The 22,603-nt window shown below is 38.8% G+C and overlaps 1 protein-coding gene across 1 annotated transcript in view; it reads left to right on the forward strand.

Moving 5' to 3' along the window:
* The first annotated feature begins 18,925 nt into the window (after window positions 1–18,925).
* Window positions 18,926–22,603, forward strand: part of LOC137988452 (uncharacterized) — a 16,903-nt gene continuing 13,225 nt past the window's right edge. Inside the window, exons 1-2 of the mRNA XM_068834436.1 lie at window positions 18,926–19,068; window positions 21,475–21,710. Of these exons, the coding sequence (XP_068690537.1) occupies window positions 18,957–19,068; window positions 21,475–21,710 (348 nt within the window). The 5' untranslated portion in view covers window positions 18,926–18,956. The remainder of the gene's footprint in view (window positions 19,069–21,474; window positions 21,711–22,603) is intronic.

Consider the following 22,603-nt stretch of genomic DNA (forward strand, 5'->3'; position numbering starts at 1 on the left):
AAAGCTTTCAAAAGTAAAAGACCTCAAAACGGGACTCGACATTACAAAATAATTCAATGTGTGAACGTGTGAGCCAAAGGGCCATTGCTGGCATGACGTGTGGGTGACCCCACAAACGGTCTACATCACCCCCCTACCCCCCCCCCTTCTCTCCCCCACTTTAAAAAAATTACTGGAACGCTGCAGTTCAATACCACCCAACTCAGTGTCTTGTTTAAGAAAATAACACAAACAGCGGTGATAAACATTGTATTCCAACGCATTTTTATAAAACTTGACGTTTCGTATGCTAGTCAACACACATTTTCAAAAGTGACCGTTACAATTTTTGAAAACTATATATATATCGTAAACATTAGGGGTCTGGAACCTAGACTGAGAAAAATGATCTGCAGCAGCACGTGTCTAGACGTACCAAAGCTCAGTGTCTTCTGTTTTTGTGTAACACGTACCACAGTCAACTCAGTTTACGCTCATGGAGCGTCTAGTAGTATATTATAACACAAAGTACTCCATATAATTGACGCTGCCGCAGTGAGCGAGCCTGAAGTGAACGAACACGTTTGACCATGTTGCACCAGTGAACGAGAAAAAGAACTCCTTCAAAACGGAAGTGGGAAGAAGAAAAAGAAAATTCAATGGAAATTGCAAAAATAAAAGTGCTGGAGGCCCTTTTATCCAGGCTCAGCGACGACAAAGCAACAACAACCAGAGAAGGAATGAGTTGGATTCAACAGTGGCGTTAAAGAATGATGGACATATTAAAACTTCAGATCTTCTTCGTGTCGTTCAGCACCTTCCAGGCCTTGCCCTTTCTTGTTTTTACATAATTCTCACTTGAGGCAATGAGCGACCCTAAGTACTTAAAATCTCTAACTTCTCTCAGGTGTTATCCTTCCATAGTTTTGAGTGGAGAACCGTCAGTCGAGTTATACTTAAATAACCTCTGTCTTTTTCGGATTAAGCAGTAGACCTACTTTCTTACATTTCGGGCTCTGTTAGCGAGAGTAGTTTCTGTGCCTGATCAACCCCGTTTGACAAAAGTGCATTGTGACTGCAGCCTGTGCTGTCAGCGGAAAACTTTATGGGTAGCCGCTCGTTTGTATTGTCGCTTCCCTCCTTTTTTGGTAGTCAATTTTAACCAGAAGAAATGCCACCAGCAGAGATAGAGCTGCCCATTAATTGTGGTAAACCAACAAGACTGGGGATAAGAAAGGCAATCCAGTCTTTGAAGAATGTTAGGGGAGCTGGACAGGACGAGGTTCCTGCAGAAGCCCTAAAGGTAGACATCGGCACCTCAACTGAAGCTCTCTACAGACTATTTGAGACCTATCACCTTTCATGTTTCTCGTTGTTATAGACTGGATATGTTGAGGACCTCCACTGAAGAAGCAAAGAATGGAATTTAGTGGACCTTTGGTCACTGCTGCACGACTTAGACTTTGCCGATGATCTGGCCCTTCTTTCACGTAACCATGAACAGATGCAAAGCAAGAACACTGAACTGGCAGCAGTATAAAAAAATAGGACTGAAGATCAACAGGGGTAAATCAAACGTTATGAGGATCAACACCATCAAAGAGGAGCTCCATAGGCCTCCAGTATTCGAATCTTCGTTGCTTTATGAATAGAGTCAAAAGCCTTTTTGAAATCAATGAATGTGATAACTGCAGATAGGTTGTTCAACTGTTTTTTTCCCTGTATTGCAATTTTTTGGCGTATCTTTAGAAGCTGTGATAAGGTTGCATGATGCTTGGAGGACCTATGACTAGAACAGAAACGAAAGGAGAGAGAAAGAGAACGACAGCGACAAAACAGAATATCAGTAATAGCTCATACTTAGTTGAAGAAGTTACTCCACAAATACTTTCATTGGGCACTAAACCGTTTGTTATTTTTACGGGTGCGTTATAAAGTGCATGCATATTTGGTTTACCCTTATGTTATAAACACGTAATTGCAACGAGCTCTCGTAAAATTAGGGGTACATCTGACAAGCTTGTGTTTTCAGAAGTTTGCTTAAAGCATAAAAAAGGTAATTTAGTGTTGGAGCGGATCTTGTTTGAAGTTCGTCTTTTCTTGGTTGCATTGCTGTATTTTGCCGATTCTTTTTCCAACCCAGGCTGGCGTGTTTCAATGAAATACATCAAAATGTGAATAATCTCATTTTCAGAGATAAAGTGGAATAAAGTACATCAGTAAAACCCTTTTATGACCTTCAACGTTTTTTATGGTTTCTAATTTTAGCGTGATTCCAATTCACTGGCTATTGACAGTTGACTCTAAAATGGCTCTTTTCCTTTCCCATTCGCTCGCTGAGGGTTTACTTGTGCGCAATTGCGTAAATGAAATAGATTTTTACAGAGAAATAGAAATGTTTTTAAGAAGGCCAAAGATTTCTTAAAAGAAAAAACAGAGAAGCAACCTCGCCTTTCTGGAAACGAGGTCAATCTAAGCCAAACAATTAACAAAATGGGCGCGTTGGCGCCTCTTGCTGACATTCTGGCTGTAGTGCTCTTTCTCTCTTTTTTTTTCTTTCTTTCTTTCTTATTGTTTCGCTCGCGATAAACCTGGTATTTTGAAATTTCTTGCGTTCCTCTTTTCTTCCACCGGTGTAATGTCCACAGATTCGTATATACGGACTTCTTCCTAAGGGCCTGGTTGAGTACAAACGCCTTTCCTAAATAAAGCTGTTACTGTCTCGTGTGCGAGAGTATATTGACGTAACCAAGCTTCTCTGGAGGACCATTCCCCGTTAACTAATTGCTCAGGAGATTTTTCGCTTTCGGAATTTGCGAAAATGATGCCAGATAAATGAGAGCCGGGTTCTCCTCTTTCTCTTACACCCAGCCACTTTTTTCCTTCACTTCTCGCCCTTGCCTTCGCGTGGGCTTGAAATTCAGTTCCTGGTCTCCCAAGATGCATCTCGATGCTCTAAGCACAAAGCGACAGGAGACTTCGGGGAGCAAGAAGTATAGCTTGGTTTTGACTAGAATTTAGTATCCCTGTAGTCTCCTAGTCAAATCAACATAAATTAACTTTTTACTTTTGTTTTCCAAACGATTTTCAAAGAAAGAAGACTTCATTGGTGTCTTTAATTTTAAACCGAACAGTTTCATGCGGACCACAAGCATGCCTGACGGAAGAGACGGGGAAAACTGGCCAGTCATGTGGTAGAAGAAGGGCAAGGTGTTCATCTGACGCCGTATGCAAGGCTGAAGAATTTTAAGGCCCTCATGCACTGATTTTACAGTCTTTCCCTGGATATTCATGATACTAAAAATTAAATATATCAGTAAAATTTCGCGGTGTATCGGTATCAAAATGCATTTATTAGCTTAATGGGGACATCGCCTGGCGTTCGACAGAGTAAAATCTATAAGTATCAATATTAATCGGCGTTTATGGCAGTGAAAGGGTTAAATAATCACAACCCGATTGATCATCATTATGAAAAGAAACGACGTCAGCGGATGAACACGGCAAAAACATCAGCTAGGTCCATGTCTGTGAAAAGAAAATAGATAACAGTTGCATTGTTACTCGATAAAGGATGTACTTATAACGAAGGGAAGCGAAATACACTAGCGCAGTTGAATCCAGAGTTCTATAAGTACTTTGGAAAACAATCATCAGGAATTCTTTACCCCATTTGACTTATGACAAGTGCTTCTATCATAATGAACAAAAAATCAATTCCATTTTTCTTTGGATTTCAAAACTAACTAAACACTAAGTGACGCAAGTTTTAAGCCTTGCTTTTAAAAAGATGCTTGTTTATTTTAGTTGGAATTTTCCTATTTAATGGTCCGCCATTACTAACTTTAAAATCTTAAGAGAGCCGGATAGAGGAGAAAATGACGTCAAAGACTCAATAGTTTAAGAATGCAATGCGTGTGTACGCGAATGAATTAATATGCAGCACGGGAGTTTCGCGCTTTGAGACTTTTAACTCGCGTTTCGCATATATAATAAGCTGCGTTTAAACGTTTAAATTTTAAGCTCGTGAGTAAATGACGTCAATTTCCCTGCATGAATCCAACTCTCTGAGGTCCAATCGGTCAGTTTCGAACGTGGGTAAAGGCGGACTGTGAAATCCAAAACTTACACTCAAAGTAAACATCCTTTGCATAAAAATCAAAGGTCACAATTTTGGTAGTCAAGTGTTAAGCAATCACTCTTTTAAAATCTGAAGAAAAAAAGGAAGTGATTTTATGATTATATTAGCTCTTTAAAACATAAGAAGCATAAACACGTCAGAAAAAAGGAATCGTGACTATTTTCTAGTGCATATACATTTGATCGAGTCGCGTTCGGAAAGTCGAGCGATTTAGGTCCAAACCTTCTCCAATTCAGGAGCTCATTGTGCTTGGGTATACTTACGAAACAAGTGTGAACATCGTTCTGGGTATTTTTATGTTCAGTTATACTTGTAAGTCAACGTGTAGACGGAGACAAATCCAGCATATGAAAACATTAGAAGAAGAAAAATACTTTCCATGTGGCGGCGATATCTGTGGTGATATCCACAAAGATTCTTATAGGGCAGACTACTGGTCAGTGAACACAAAATCGTTTACGCTTAAATGGGGATGCGGCCACCGACTTCCGTTTTCCCTGTATTTTTAGTTTCTTCTATTGATCGTTTTTCGAGGAAGTGCAGTCTCGCTGGAGTGTCTTCAGCCCCTCTTGCTAAGTGTTCCCAAGGAAAAAACACGAGTTGATCCAGAATCATTTATTTGGAAAATTGGGATTTGTCAGACTCACCCATTGAGTCATACTTAGAGGAAGACTCTTTCCTGCTGTAAAGAATACTCAGGGGCTTCTGTTTCTCAAAAAGACAGGGGCTAGTATCAGTGCTGATCATTAACCAGCCTACATCGTTTCCACAGCCAGCGTACTTTTCGGATATTTCAAAAGAGCGAGTAGCACTCCCAACGATTGGTTGCAGAGCAAAGTGCTGCAGACTTGAAATACTTTTGAGGTCATTCCACGTGGTGAAATTGAGATTTTCCTTGGTAAACCATGCAACATTATCATTAACGGCATTGAATTTGAGAGAATGCACTTCTTGACTATCTTTGTAGAGTGCAACACGAACCTGCAAATTGATAGCGAGAACACCCAGTGAGTAAAAGCTGTTGGGGCTTTTCAATTGGCTAGCGTGGAACCAACACCAAAGGTAATCACTTTAGCGCCCAATCACAACATACAAAGAAAAAAGGAAATGATCCAATTATAATCAAAAGCCATTCAACTCCGCCAACTGAAGTTTCCGATGCTATGATTTCTCAACAGTGCACCCGAGAGTGGCGCGGCTTACTTAAAATACCGATACAAGAAAACGAGCTAGATGTCGTAAAAAAGCTGTGTGATATCTTAAATTTTCTCCTCAGCACCTGCTTAGGATTAAACGTGTTCCAGTTTTGAGAAAGTACCAGACGGTTTTTATAGTGTCCAGGAAATGTTGAAGATGTATCCAGGGCGGAAGTCACATTCTCAGAATGTGTGTCTGGTGATTTCCACATCTCCGCAACGTACAAAGGCGTTGCGTTTGCAACAACCTTAAATACCATCATCCAACCTGAAATTATCAATTTTAAAAGTCAGCCATATCACTCAATGGAAAAGAAAAGGAAAGAGGAAATAAAAGGAACTTTATTTAAGTGTCTAGTCGTTCTAGCGATTGAGCACTAATTGGGGACACTGTGAACTGAAATTAACAATTAACGCAAATGAATTCAAATGTTGGTTTTTGAGGAGAGGGGAATTAAAACCAAAGTACTCGGAGAAAAACCTCTCGGTGCAGGGTAGAGAGCCAACTCACTCAACCCACACTGATGACGCCGAGTCTGGGAATCGAATCAAAACAAAAAACAAAAAATGTTTACAAAAGATTTTCCATTTAACTAACATTGAATTTTTTCGTTGCTAAATCTCCTCACACTTTGCAATCCCCCCATTGAAATTTCGCCGGATTTTATGCACTTGAGAACCAGCTGTAATTATTTGTCCGACGACCAAGTTAGGCATTCGCTGACAGGGGTCTAGTTCTGAGAGGAGACACAAAAACAAACTATTTGTCTAATTCTGCTAAAATTTCAAGTATCTTCTCCTTGGGTCAATGGACGGAAGACTGGGGACAATTAGGCCTATCGCTTCATGGTTGAGCCGTATTTTAACCATCGGAAACGAGAGTAAAAGAAATCGAGTACCTCCTCCATCGCTTGTCTGATCGCAGTAAACGGGAAGATGCCCTAAGCTGTCGTGCAGTGGAATATCATAGATTCCTCTAACTTTTGAAACTTTGGAGCAGCCAGTGACTAGACAAGGAAAAATATCATAACATTGGATCAAGGTTTCGTTGCCAAAAAAACACCACATATTTGCGTGGGAAGGTTCTTGAATGATTACCCCCATTCGGCCTTTTATCTGACACCTACTTCAATACTACTGAGAGGAAAGGACGCCATTAACTATATTATAGCTATTATTCCCTTTCTGGGAAATTGGTAATCATATAAAAAGACTGAAAGAAATGTATAGATCGCTTCACTCTTTCGTTTATAACTCGCACTTCAAATATACATTTTTATATTTATTTATTGAGTCCTTCACAGGAGCACATGAGCCCAATAAATTGACCTGCATGCTTGCATCTGTGTGGCTTTATAGCTCAGTTGTTAGAGCATTGCACCGGTATCACAGATTCATGGGTATGAATCCCGTTGAAGCCACATGAATTTCTCAGGTGTCCATACGCAACAATTGCTTCAATTGTCCAGATAAGCGCAAGGATCACTTCACTCTTTCGTTTTATATAAAAGGACTGTCTTGTGATAGGTTTGGATCACCCCTGATACTGATAGGAACCAGCCAGGAGTGTCGAAACGTTCGTCCTTTAAATTGCAGTACCTTTCAAGGTGCCTTTATAATTCTCGAGACCAGAGTAGCATCAAAGTGATGCATGTGTGAGGATCAGGAGACGAAATTAATAGGAGCACGCTAATTACTTTTCGTTTTAATCATTAACTATTAGGAAATTCAGTTTCCATTCTTCCAAAAAATAAGCCTGTCCTTTTTTCATTAGCCCTTATGCTTATTCGGAGCACCCTGTGCCATCTATAAAGAGAATTGCGATTCTTAAGATGCTAGATTTCTTTGTGAGTACATGAAATAAAGCTTATCTTGTCTAAACAATTATGACAACACCTAACACATTTTGTAAACTCTAAAATCACTTAGTCTAGCTGGAGGAAGCATTTTTGTAGCTGAAAAAAAAGTAATTGTTTTACAACACAGTATTTTGTAATTTTTGAGTGACCGATGGTATGTTAGTAGTAATTTATTTTTTTTAATTTATTTTTTTTTTAAATGTTATGTATGTTAGTATGATTGAAGTCGTATGGTGCCTAATTGTTCGTAGTGTCTAATGGTGATGCCTATCTAAACGTAAATTATAAATATTTAGGCGAAGATAAAAATATTGCCATGAATCTTGCAGTCGCAGTAAAATCTTGAGAGTATTGTAAAATTTGGATCCTCTCTAGTGAGACTCACCTATTGTGCATGTAGCCAATCTTTATATATCTTTAATCTTAGGAGTTCCGACCGCTGCGATCAGTTAGAGCCTGAAAACATTCTTCAAATGTTCGGAAAGTTGCATGGGAAAGTATTTCAAATAAATTAGGAAACATATCGATCAAAATGCATTGCTGTGATTGTGATGTGGTTTGCATGTTATATCTTACAAGGGCCCGTAGTCACTGGGCAAATGTTTGTTTATTTTGAGAAAAATCTGTCATAATTTCCGTCATAAATATACAAGTGCGCACAGTGATTTTTCCCACCAAATTTTGTCAAGCCTTACCAAACTTGAAAGGCGCCTGCCGTAGCCCTGCTTCGGAGCAGGACAAATTTTTGTCAGGCGTGAAAACTATACATATTTTACAACTGATCTAAAGAAAAAGCTTTTAAGTGCGGCCAAATTGCAAATTTGGCGGAGACAACTCAGTTTTGTTGAGATTTTTGGTTAAGCTCAACAAATTTTGTTAGCGTAGTGCGTACGGGCCCAGTTTTGGTTGAGCCAAACAAATTTTGTCAGCCTAGAGCTTGCGGGCCCTTATACATGCTTGTGCGACTTGCTTCAACACGTCGGCCATTTGTTAAAAAACTCATTTTAAAAAATAAATGAAGGAAATAACTAACGCCCAGCCTGAGGTATGTTTTTAGTATATTCATAAAATTTTGGTAAAATTTTGGTTAATCAGCCTCGACGTTCTTATATAGTAATTATGCCATGGAAAGTGCGTAAGAACGATTTTTATTTACGAGTTGCGAAGCATCAAAAAAACGAACGAGTGAGTTTTTTGATACATAGCAACGGCTGGTCTTTCATATACCGGATACCGAAATAATTTATGTCCATAAAACAAAAGAACAAAGCGAACGCAACAATACCTAATTAGCAAGGCCTAATCGGAATAACGATGTTCTACCCATAGCAACTCGTTCAAGCACTTTCCACGGTGTAAACATACATACCGAGATTTTTCTTATCGACAGATGCATTTCAAGGATTGGAACATCGCCAAATCCGCAACAACAACAACAACAACAACAACAAAACCTTAATTCTAGTGTCTTAAAGGGAACCTATACTTCAACAAAAAAAAAAAAAAAAACTTTAAATCACAGGAACTGTTACAGTCAAGTCAATCTAAAATATTTTCGAAGACAGCGTTTGTATCCAAAAGAAATAGGTCTTAGAATCGCCTATTTTTGTTCTCAAATTTTGCCGGCGCCGCCATCTTGAATAATTGTGTCGTGTAACGGTTGCCCTATTGTTATTAGACAAAAGCTCTTGTGTCAGAACAATAGAGCAACCGCAACACGTCACAGCTATTCAAGATGGCCGCGCCCGCAAAATTTGAAAGTGAAAATAAGCGATTTTAACATTCACTTTTCCTGATATAAACACTTTTTTAAAACAAAATTTCGAACAAATTTGTTTGTAAACACAATTTTCTTCGGTTTAAACTTATTCTGTAATAAGATTGGAGGTTCCCGTTAAGTATTTAGCTTGGCAGCTAATTGGAAACACTGCGATAAAGTACTTAAAGCTAATAAATATATACATATTAAATAACTCCTTAAGTTAATAGCCTATGAATATTTATTAAAACCTATATCCTATAAGATTAAAAATCAAAATTAACATAAATGACAATTTTCACAACTGTCCTCCAGAACGTTTGAAGTCTCTTTGTGTTATATTTCTGATAAAAAGGTTGAAGTTATCACTATATTCATTTTCTCAGCACGAGATAATTTGGACCACAAATATGGTCCCTGGCATCGTAAAGAGTGCTTTCCATATCTCAAAGATTGTAATCTTGGTACCTTAAAGTCATTTACATTATGAAGCTGATATCATGGTTTCACTTTCTTCAAAGATGTCCTCTACATAACTAGGCAATAGTTTGTATTTCACTTATATACAACATTATAGCTATATCTTGAAGAATGTTTCCCTGAATACAATGCGGAGAGCACGCTCTTGAATCCTCTCTAGTTTTCTTCGGTCTGATTTTGTACAGAAGTTCCAAACTACACGACAGTACATCAAATTGGGTAAAATTGCAAATTTACGCAAATGAAGTTTAGTTTTTGTAGAAATCTTTAAACTTAAACTTGACAGGACTCCAATCTTCGTACTTGTATTTATAAAGATATCTTGTATATTGTGACCTAAACATAAGATCACTGTCTATTGTGACTCCAAGTAATTTAGGGTTTTTACAATTCGTAATGTCTTGTCCATCAGTGTTAACATTAATGGAGTTAATAGGTTAAAACTACAAAATATCCTCACATAAATTGCCTCACATACATGCTAGATTATATTATAATGCAAATGGAAAAAACTAACCGTGCAAAGGGTTATTATGACGCATGAAAACTTGCAAAGAAAATTAAACAACTTCGGTTTTAAAAATAACTAATGCCAAAATCTCATTTAAAAATGTAACGTAAATAAAAATGGAGTAGTTCTTATAAAATAGTTTGTATAAAATACAAACACAGTCTTTGTTTTATACAAACAAAGTTTTTGCTCTCAGCAAACGTACCATTCACGAACTCGCTCAGCAATTTATTAAGTTGAATATTTCTTGAGCGTTCCTGGGCTCTTCCTTCCTTCGCAGAAAGATTTTTAGCAGGCTTACGTCTTCGTCAGTCTTTGCTCTCGTGTATTGTTTTCTTGCTCATCTCTGAAGTGATATAATGTTCTTTCAAGTAGAGAAAAACCTTGGCAGTTCTTCTTCTGTTTTGTTTTTAGAAATCCGCGTGCATGTTGCCCCCCCTCACTGTGAGGTACTATTGTTCGTGTTTCATTGGACGAACGATGTATTCTCTCTGTCATTTGCTTTTCTGATTGGTTGGTTGCGTATTTCGTACGAATATTACCCGGGCGTTTTCCATGTGTAAATCTCAGCATGTATGAAGTAAAAAAATGATCTTCACCAAAAGATGCCTGAACAACGGCTGCGGAAATTTTTCCATTAAAACTGCCAAAAATCTCATCCCCACGTAAAATAATGGATACGTTCTACCTACCAAGATCTTCACAATGTTTTCCAGTATATCCCGTTTTGCATTTGCAGTAGTGGGTATTATCTGCTGCGTTGATCGCACACTTTCCGTGCGGAGAACACAAATTTCCATAGCAGTCATTCTGTGGAATGTAAAAGTACATTATTTGTATCATGAATGTCGCTGATGTGATGCCGGCGAGACATATAACCATTCACGGTATTCATATGCAAATAAGTGGCCTGGTATTCTGCAGTTTAGCCTTGCCAGGTAGGTAGTGTTTTCCCTTTTTCTCAGAAAATTAAGTAATCAAAGTCCTTTCGTTACAGGCAAAATAGGGTTATGCTTAATATAGTTCTTTCTCCATTGTGATTAACTAAAAGAACGCCGGCAGTTTTTAGGTAACACAGTGAGGAAATGAGGTCGTTCTAACTGAGCAAAAAGAGGTAACAAACCAACACGTCTGATTGGTTAATGAGAAAGCCAAGCAAATGCGAGCCTCGTATAGCACAAAATTGAATCCAAGATTCGTGATGAGCAAGCGTTGGCTTAACACAATCTCGAATGCAAAGGCTCGTCCACTTTTGTCGGCCTTTTAAATCAATGTACGCCTGCTAATTATTTATTCCAAATTGCGCTCGATATCATTTGTTTACCTGTACAAACTACACAAGGAGCAGTGAAAACGCCTATCACAACTGACTATGGAACTTACAATACTAGCTAGGGAATCACCTGAAAGAACTATTGATAAGCCGTGAGAACTTAACTTTCCCATGACATAACTATGAAGTGTTTTGTTGGCAAAAGTGAATGAAACAAAATCACACAACACTGTTCATAGTTTAAGTACAAAGAAAGGTTCGTTTATACAAACGTTGGCCGTGTAGCATTTATATTTTAAACAGAGTTAACAGGAGAGAGTGTAGTGTAAGGTGAAGTGGTAGATTTTTCCTGTTAACTCTGTTTAAAACATAAGTGCTACACGGCCAAAGTTTGTATAAACGAACCTTTCTTTGTACTTGTACGTGTTAATTGCCGTGACTTTAACATCTTCAGTTCCCACGGCCTGCTCTCGTCTGACCTTGTAGCTCAGTCGGTAGAGATGCGGAGATCTAACCCGAAGGTCGTGGGTTCAATTCCTACCCTGGTTAGAGTTTTTCTCTGTCCTTGTGTGGGCCCAGTTCCATCAGTAGGGCTAACGCTCACATGGTTCATATGGGATAGAAATCTAGTACTTCACCTTACACTGCACTCTCTCCTGTTAACACTGTTCATAGTTTGTTTAGCTAAAACAAACGCACTAGGGCTATTGTGAGCCGAGGTCCCCAATAGGTTCTTCGGCCGGCCATCCCCACCAAAATTCCCGGTCCCAATTTGGATCCGTGATCCCGACGGTCTTTATCAACTCATTAACATCCCTGTCACATTTTCTGGATTCCTTTACCTCAAAGACAGAACCAAAACGAAGGCATTTATTGCATGGTTTTATCGTATCATCACCTTCCTCACCCTGGTTGCCGTACACCTTGCTTGAAATAAGCCTGATGTGCTTATTTGCTGCTGTTAAGTGTCCTTTCGTTATAACTTTTTGTCTTGCTCTTTCTTTCTTGTTTCGCCCTGTTTGCAAAGTAACTTTCTGCACTTTGCCCGATTACTTTTAAAAAGTAAAACGTACCGCATGCATATGTGTGCCTGTTTTTGTAGTCTCCATCACGGTGCGAAAAAATATTTAAATTTTAGAGTGGATCTTAGATCTTATATAGTTACTGTTGGGGCTACGAACAGTCTAGAAACATCAAGAACATATACACGATGTAGTTTGATGAGGAGAAACCACAGATCATCCAACGTGGACAATAGCCCTGATGGAGCTCGCAAAACGTGAATGGTTTGCACTGATATTATGTGATAGTTTTAGGCAGTTGTAAAGACTGAGACAGCTTCAGGGGTATTTTTCATATCATGTCACCGAAATTTCCAGGATCTCGATTCTTATAATAACAGCGCTATCTACCTAATCCCATATTTAAACCTCCCGTATCCCGGGTAGCGTTCCTAAAGATAATACTTTTTTCACCAAATCCCGAAAAACCATTTGTAGACCCTCTATTAACGGTTAAATTACCTCTGTTCCTACATAAATAAACACGTCACTCGCTTTTAGGTCATCAGGATGTTGTTTGTGGTCTGAATCACTTAGTTGGCAGACGGAATTTCCAAAGTTGAAAGAGAGACAGTCGTCGTCAAGGTAACATGCAATACAGCAGGTGTCCTTTCCGTCAAGGCTTATATTTTTGATTACATGATTCATCAGAGCTTGACCATGAATTGCTGGAATAAATTCCAGTATCCTGCAAGCCTCTGTGAGATGAAAAGATAGTTCATCAAATAATGCATTGAAGTTAATTAATCAAAATCTCATAACTGGAAAACAAAAAAACTAATCAATAATAAACGAAGTAAGAAAGAAAGAATTAAAGAAAACGAAGTGCGACACAAAACCTAGGGCGATGCCAAGTCGTTGATAAAGCGCTTACGGGTAACCTCACCGCGCTAGACAGCGAATTGTAACACGCAAAATTTAAAAAAGAAACGTTAGTGGCGTAGACGTTGAAGCTCTCATCGAAATTTGGTAATTAGTTTCCTAATTAATTGAGTGGGACGTTAAAGAGCCAATACATTTTGCACAAAGGAAAAGAGATATGTGGTATTCTATTTCACATAATACTCAATCTGACTGAAATAATAATAATAACAATAACAGTAATAATAATAATTATATAATGATAATGATGATGATGATGATGCAAGGCTGGCTGTACAGCTGTGAGAATATAAATTTCTTGTTTTTCCGCCAATATTTCGTCAGGTACGGCGTGATCTTTTCAGAGAGTTACATGATTTACCGTTACAATTTTTTGAACTACAAATATAAGCCATTAGAAAATTAGGTGTAGGATTATAGTTATGTTTTGATGTATCAGTATGCACAAACGTCACAGATATATATTATTTACAATCGTTTATACCTTTCATTGATTGAATTAATTTTGTTAACCATGGAACCAGCTGGAAAAGCGTTTGTATGTCAACGAAAGAGAATCGCGGGTCCGCAGTATCAATGCAGTATTTATGACCAGAAGAAAATGAATTGCTTAAATTGTGTGAAAACGAATTGATTAAATTGTCCACTGAGATAAGTACGAGGATCCCTTCTCCTTTTCCTTTGGAAAATTATTTTCTTTTGTTGTGACCGATAACCCCAGATTGGCCCCAGAGCATATAATTTTCACTATTAGAATATGTATGTTGACCGTAGTAGCGTCTCCAATTTCTCCTTAAGGAACATAGAGGGCAAACTAGCTATCCCACAGCCACACACAAACTATAAGAAAAATACATTCAGCTATTTTGGAGCAGTTCTCTGGAATAGTTTACCAATCCATTTGCGGCAAGCTGATTCCCTTAGAGCGTTTCGGGCTGGCTGTGAGCGTTTCTTCAAGTTAAATCTACAATTTTTACACACGGCACTCATGTAAAGCAGGTTTTATTTTGTCATTTAATATTATAGTTATATTTTTTGGTTATTTAGAGTAATTTTAAAATAATGTAGCTCTAGTCGTTGTATAATTTGCAATAATTCTGATGAGTTTACCGAGTCTAAATAAAGTTATCCTATCCTATCCTATCCTATTCTATATAGGCAGTGCCCGCCTGCGAAGACTTCAAAACACGCTCACTGAAACTCCACGCTTCTGCAAATATTTTTTAAGTTCTCCGATATTCATTGTGTGGAAGTCCTTCTTTAATAGGCATCTACTTAAACATGTTGAAACTGGAACTGTCGCAGACAGGACTGCTTGCTGAAGTTTGCTAGACTTATTCAGCGTTTTCGAATTTTTCCATTTCCAAGTTTTCGGTTTACACACACTCAAATCACATTCATTCTGTTTTATTACTGACCTCAAATTGAAGAAATATATGACAATGTTAATACCTGGAGGTATTTGTGATAACGTAATGCAAAGTATACAGTTCGCTTCTGTCCGCCTAGGGATCGAAGATGGACAAAACCTGACTCACCACCGTAAATCCTGTCGAAGTAGGAGTGTAAAACTATCGCGTCCCACACCAAATCCTAACCATCGAAGTGACTAGTGTCTTTGTTCCATCATTTCCAAGTCCAACGCAAAAAGAAACTAACATTTCATATCTGCTCGCCACAACATCTCACTATGTGTTATATGTCCGATCTGCTCGAATGTCCGAACTTTCGGGGTTTGTTTACATAAAAAGTCACGTGATACTACACTTGGACGCTAGCGCTCAGAAGGTCAATTGAATCAGGGCTCTGAGACTTCTTATGACTGCGACATACCTGCTCCCTTCTTGCTGGGGTATGCACCTTATTCCAAAATGGCCGCTGATTTATGTGCATACAAATTGGCCCTTGTTGCCTCGTTCAAGAGAAAATATTCTTTTGAATTTTAAGCTTAAGAACGAGGCATCAAGGGCTAATTTGAATAAAAACAAAAGAATATTTAAATGGCGGCCATTTTGGAATAAGGTGTATAGGATATTGGGGAGGTGAAGGTCCCGGGCAAACCGCTTCAACATCCGCTCGATTTTTTCAGTTCAATAATGTTGACTGCTTGGGTGGGCAAACGATTTCAACAGATCACCAACATCATCACGAGAGGCCTGGTATTCAGTCCCAGGCTGTAGCAACAGTTGTTACATAGATACGTCATTGAGACATTGATTAGTGCGCACGCGCATGCTCAACAAGAAGGAACTTAAGCAACGACGACGGCGACGGCACCGAGAAAGTCATCTCAAAATATAAATTCGCGTCATTGTAATCACTTTGTAAACATGTCAACCCTTCTTATATGACAAGGGTGTGGTAGTCCCTCAAAAATGACATTGGTCGGAACGGCGCTTAATTTAGGGGAGAAAATAAAACTTTAGCGTCAAGTGCTGACGTTGTCCTAAAAACCTAAAATTTGACTATTTCACGTTGTTGTTTTGCTGACGACGGCAAAGAAATGGTCAAAAGTGAAAAACGCACGTGCAGGGCGTGCAAAGCTATTGTTTTTGCCTACTAAATATGCACATTTCTGACGTTTTCGTTGCCGTCGCCGTTGTCGTTGCTTAAGTTCCCTAATGTTGAAAGAGAGCGGCAAACGGGTTCAACTTAATTCAATATTCGCGATAACAAAAGAAATGTAGAATGATTGTTATAGCAAAGTTCAAACGCTTTTTAACTCCTTCAACATCGATTCAACTTGTTTCAACACGGTAACCTGCGATCAGGCGTACTTTTCTTGAGACAGGGCGCTAAAAAGTACCTTTTCGCATCATGTCTAAGGAAAAGTACCCCTGATTGCAGGTTATCAACACGGTTGAAAGAGGAGAGGGGGTAACGATTTCAACGTCACTGTTGTCCAAAATTGAGCGGATGTTGAAGCAAATGTTCAAGGTGTGTACTTGTGACAAAAGGATTTCTCTATGTATTAATGTTGTCCATTTTTAGTAGTCCACCTGGTCCACCGGGAAAGTCCATGGATTAGAGGTCAGTGAAATATGCCTACCCCCGCAAGGCTGCTGCTCCTTTGTCCTCTCGTTTGCGCTGACAGGAAGAAGTGTAAGAGAGGCTATTCATAATATTCTTGAGAAAGTCTCATTCCATTTCCACACATCCGCCATGTTTCTCGACCACAATATTTCTGATGTTTAGTTAGCCTGCGAACGCCGACGTATTTCCGGCGGTTGTTTCTCTCCCCCGAAAAGTAACGTCTGCGAAACCGAGCTGCAAAACGATTTCTGTGACGTAAGAATTATTCACCAATCAGCGTTTAGCTCTAAAAAATCCAGAGCTAACTCGCAGGATTCGGGCGCGGCATAACCACGTATTCTCGTGGAGAAAAAATGGCGGACACACTGGAAGAAGCGTTCAACGACGCGTTCAACCAGGTTTGCAATGTTTTTGGATTTGACAGTTTAAATACGCACCAGGAGGAGTCCATCAAATATATTGTTTAAGAGAAGAAGGATATTTTTGTAAATCTTCCAACGGGTTTTGGAAAGTCGTTGATTTACCATGCTTTGCCGTTGGTTTACTCGTGCTTGCAGTCAACTGACGAGAATATTAAATATCATCGTTGTGATTTCTCCGCTTAACAGCCTGATAAAAGATCAAGTGTTGCGGCTAATTCCCTGGGAATCACTGCCGTATCTTTGGCTGAAATAGCCACCGTAAAACAAACGAAAGAAGTAAAGAATGGGGAATATTCAATGGTCTTCGGATCACCTGAACTATGGCTTGGAGACGAAACATGGAGGAAAATGGCAATGAGCGAGTTGTACCGGAAATCTGTCAGAGCAGTTACTGTCGACGAGGCTCATGTTATTTGTCACTGATAAGTGTTAAAGTCTCTAGTACGTCTCCGTGCAGTCCCCCATTCTCGTAAATCAGTTGCAGCTGTTCTGATGCATGACATATCTAACAATTTATCGACTCGAAATAATGCTGATTTATTGATTTCTTAAGCAAGCATTTATTCATATAAAACAAAATCATCTTCTAGAGGTGACTATTTTGTTAGACCCTCAAGAATTGACAAACAAATTAAATCATTTTCAATATATGGTGTAAAAATTTCACTTATGTCCAGGTTTGCACCTAATTAAATGCACGCCCAATTTTGACATCCAACACAAAGTGTCCCCTTAAGTCTAAGCATTTGCTACCTATTTTCAACAATAAGGTAAGGGTAAAGGTTAGCGTTATTTTTAGCTTTGGGTAAATGCAGCAGTTAATCTTTACTTAAAGAGCAGCATTTGGGGGACACTTTGTGACATAAATTGTCTGTATTCTGAGACACAAGTGATGTTGAAGTTGGCGAGAAGAGCAAGGGGACACTTCATGACGCTTATTGAAATCCGCGTGCATCTAATTTGGTGCAAACCTGGACATATCTCAAAAATTTGGAATAGTTTACCTCGTGAAATTCGCCATCTATCCAAAAACAATTTTAAAATTAAAAACCACAGTATCCTACTTCAAAGACTTTCAGAAGAAAATGACTGTATTGATTTATCTGTCTTAATAACAAAAATACTTAATAATCTGGCTTCTGATATTTGCACTTTCTATTGATTTTAGATATTTACTTGTTTTAGTTGACTGCATGCTTTGTACACTAGTTATTTGTATACCTGTTCGTTCTAAAATGTCTTGTCGGTGAAACACAACTGAATACCGTAGCTTTCTCTACTTGTTCTCTCTTTTATACACGCGTAACCACTGCTCGCCTCGACTAGCTTTTGTTAACTACGATCAGTGCAGATTGAACATGTATCATATAATAATGAAATTCTACAATAAACAATTGATATAAGCTACATGTAACTTGATCAATCATGCCTAATGTCTTGCAATTGTCTTTCGCCATCCTTTTTACACGAAGGGAAACACTACCGCCAAAATATCCCCTAATTTCTTCGCTAATTTCGTCCACCTTTTGCAGGGAATCATTGAATCGCACAATACGATTGTAGCACTGCGTGCGACAAATGGCCAGCTTTTCACAGTCGACGTAAACAGAAAGATCAACGTTTATGGCACGATATACCAAAGAGCATATGTCAACATTGCTTTTACCAAACACACGTATCTTCTCCTTAGCCGCCGAGAACTTCCCTCTACAAAGAATGCAGCATTCACAATCGTGAGAACTCTTCTTGGGAGTTTCGTTCATGGTTGTTTATATCACTCATAATCACGCTCCACAACTGAGAATCTTACCTGTATGGCTTGTATTTCAGACACGCAATTGCGCTAAATCGCGCAAGAGTAACTCGAGCTTGCTTCTATCATACAATTTGATTGGTCAAAAACCTAACAAAAGATCTTACGTCACGGAAATCGTTGTGCAGCTCGGTTTCGCAGACGTTACTTTTCGGGGGAGAGAAACGACCGCCGGAAATACGTCTGCGTTCGCAGGCTAATGTTTAGTAAACAAACTGCATTATTTTTAGATTTGGAAACAGGGAAAATAAAAGGGCTTAAAATCTTAAATAAATTTGAAGTTTAGCAAAACACGAAGGGGCCATCGGCCAGACCCGGATTGGGACAGTTTAGATTTTATGTTCACTGTGGATTCTCGCCAAAATAATAGTATGAAAAATGTTGAAATGCAAATTTTACATGGTATTACCCTGACAAACAAGGCAACAATTTGGATTTCAATTATTAATGATCGCACATCACTTTCAGCGACATTTTGACATGCTCCTCCACACTACTTAACTGAGTATCGCTGAATCTCATCTTTCTGCGCAAACAGTCGTTGCTGATGAATCTTCAAAAGCGAATATTGAGGAGTCAAATCTTCCTCGGAACTCAGGCTATTGCGCTATATTTGTGGGTTTTTCACTTATTGTACACAAGCACAAATGGAAAAGCAGGTATTGCTTCTTTAATTGCTGGCATTTGCCTCCTAAATCTGGTGATGAAAAAAATGAAAATTGATTCTTTAAAAGTATTTTCTCCGAGAATAAGGTATTTAACATTTCTACGTTTAATATGTATTTGTGAAATTTTGAGGGAAGGAAAATCCGAACTGAATTTAAAATTTCAATGCCTTTTATTTGTTCAAACTGAAAAGTTTCAGTCTTTCTCTTGGAAACGACAATTAATTCCGAAACTGCCGCATTGTAAACGATATCCTGCCTTTAACGACTAAAATACTTTTTAAATTCGTAAAAGTCAAAGAACCCTTCAATTTGGGTTGTTAAGAATTCAAGTTATTCCTCGCATTAAAATAAACGCGCGAGGAAATGAAATCAGTTTAGTGAAAGTTATGAGCTCTGGGACTAATTTTAAGATTTTGTGTCAGAACAAGAGAAAACATTTTTTTTAGTCATAAATCATGCATTGATACGTGGGACCCTCGATTCGCTTTTGCTTTCATAAACTTGTTTTTCCAGCTGGTTCACTTGCGCAAAATATATGTTGGCTCTTTAACTTCCCGCTGGATTAATTGGTGACCTAAATTAAGCATTACGCGGGCAGCTTCTAGGCCCTTTCCGATTATGCTAGCATTTTTTGGAATTATTTGTTTGAACAAGCATTTTTTTCACACTTTTTCTGTAAAAAGAATTGCTAGAATTATTTAGCATTTTGCATGCCCATGATAACTTTGATCTACATTTCAGCAATCCAAAGATTTTAAATGCTAAATTTTAGAATTAAAAAGCATTGTGATGATTTGCTTTTGTGTTTGAGAGAAGGATTTCTGTAATTGAATTGAATATGAACTGCATCCAAACTGATTCGAAAGAACAAGGAAAGGTTACGTTTATACAAACGTTGGCCGTGTAGCACTTATATTTTAAACAGAGTTAAATGAATAGAGTGTAATGTGAAGTGCTACAGTAGATTTCAATCCCATATGAATCATGTGAGCGTTAGCCCTACAGATAGAAATGGGCCCACACAAGGACAGAGAAAAACTCTGACCAGGGTGGGAATTGAACCCACGACCTTCGGGTTAGATCTCCGCCGCTCTACCGACTGAGCTACAAGGTCAGACGGGAGCAGGCCGTGGGAAGTGAAGATGTTAAAGTCACGGCAATGAACATGTACAAGTACAAGGAAAGGTTACGTTTATACAAACGTTGGCCGTGTAGCTCTTATATTTTAAACAGAGTTAACTGAATAGAGTGTAATGTGAAGTGCTAGATTTCAATCCCATATGAACCATGTGAGCGTTAGCCCTACAGATGGAAATGGTCCTTGTGTGGGCCCATTTCCATCTGTAGGGCTAACGCTCACATGGTTCATATGGGATCGAAATCTAGCACTTCACATTACACTCTATTCAGTTAACTCTGATTCGAAAGAAGTCTGGTCAGTGGTTAACTTTCAGAGGCCGTTCACGCACTTGCTCAAACAAGATGACGTCGGCTAGTTCCACGCCATCTTCTCGAAACTTGCAGCTCGTACAAGGAAATTCTGACGGAGAACATAGACCGGTCCCTTCAACGAGCAACGGAATTGTGCTCTCGTTGACTGCCGCCAGGTCAGCGTCATATCTCAGAGTGCAACAAGCGCTAAGGACTTCGAACATAAATTAACTGTTTATCAATGGAATCTTTTTGGCTGCATCAGAATGATCGTTAAAACAAAAAAAACAAAAAAACAAATGTAGCACTTTTCGCCTTATTCAGTTGATGATAAGCACACATGATCCCGGAGTTTTTGCGTTTTGCTTGAAATAAAACAAAGCATTTTCTGGAAACAAAGTAGCTTTATTTTGAGAATCGGGCATAATTTGAGCATTTTTGTGGCGTAAAACGAGAAATACCAGGAGCATTAAATGTCAGTTTTACTAGCATAATCGGGAAAGGTCTAGCAGCTTCACTGTGACGCCGACGCCATTAAACGCGTTTTTTTCTACAATTCTACGGTCACAATTCGGCGTCCAGCCCGACGATGTTTAGCGCAGCTGGCGGGATATTTTCTACTGCAGGATTATTTGAATACACGGGAGTCAATCGATGGTTACCTCGTTGTTTTGGTCTCAAGGGATTTCAAAATTACTAGTCCGCATGCCAGCCGCGGCCCACTCGCGACCTACTCGCGGCCAAAACCATCGTACTCGCAAGTGTACGATAAAATATACCGCCAGCGACGCAGGCTGGACGAACGACTTTTGCGTGTCTCAATTTCCCTGCGTTTTGTGTTCCACTTCGTCTTCTTTCGTGATTTCTTTAGTTAATTATTATATTGATTAGTTTTGTTTTTGCCACAGTTACTTTGGTCAATTAACTGAAGTGTGTCATTTGATGAGTTACCTTTTCATCTTGCAGAGGCTTGCAGGAGACTGGAGTATATTCCAGCAATTCAAGGTCAAGCTCTGATGAATCATGGGATCAAAAATATAAGCCTTGACGGACAGGACACCTGCCGTATTGCATGTTACCTTGACGAGAACTGTCTCTCTTTCAACTTTGGAAATTTCGTCTGTCAACTAAGTGATTCTGACCACAAACAACATCCCGATGACCTAAAAGCGAGTGACGGGTTTATCTATGTAGGAACAGAGGTAATTTAACTGACAATAAAGGGACCCTAATAGTTTTTTCGGGTTCCCGGATTTGACCTATTTAGGAGCCGGGATTCGGGATTTGGGGAAGATAGAGAACAAGAGTTGGTATTGTGGATATGAACGGGGTAAGGGATTGAGGAATTTTACAAATGCGGGATTCGGGAAATATCGCTTTTTGGAACCGAGATCTCGGACATTCCAATGGCATAACGTGAAAAATATCAACTGAAGCTGTCTCTTTACAACAGACTGAAACGATTATATCTCGTCAGTGCAAACCATGAACGGAACATGAACAAATGTATTCTTATGTTCTCACGTGCTGACATTTTCCATAAACTACAGCGTTGATCGTTGTTTTTCAGGGGAAAGCACAGAGACTGTGAACTAAAATGTAAAAATACTTTGACTGCCATGATCTAAAAGTCCATTCTCCTAACTAATTTCATAGATTTCTTCGTTGGCTGGTCATGAGAATTTGGTGTTATATCAGGATGGTACCTTCAATAAAGTTTTGCAAGCCCAATTAGGGCTATTGTCCACGTTTTTATATGTGTTTTTTTTTTTCATGAAGCTTTCTCGTCTATGTTATCCTTTAATTTGGTTCGATTCTTGGCTGAGTATAGCCGCAAAGAAATCGGATCTAACATCGAAGCCAATTTTTTCACCGTATTGGACAACCTCATTTCCAAGGCTTTTCCCTTACCACTAAGTTGCGTATCGAGGCACTTTGCGAAGATAGACGGGGAATTTTTTCTTCTTAAAAGTAGCCAAAAAAAGCAATAAGTTACACAAACAAAGAAAAAAAAGACAAAAAAGTTATAACTTAAAAGACATTTAACGTTAGCACATAAGCGTGAAGACACGCCCATCAGACTTATGTCAATCAG

The sequence above is a fragment of the Montipora foliosa genome, unplaced genomic scaffold (assembly GCF_036669935.1).
Source record: "Montipora foliosa isolate CH-2021 unplaced genomic scaffold, ASM3666993v2 scaffold_419, whole genome shotgun sequence".
NCBI lineage: Eukaryota > Metazoa > Cnidaria > Anthozoa > Scleractinia > Acroporidae > Montipora > Montipora foliosa.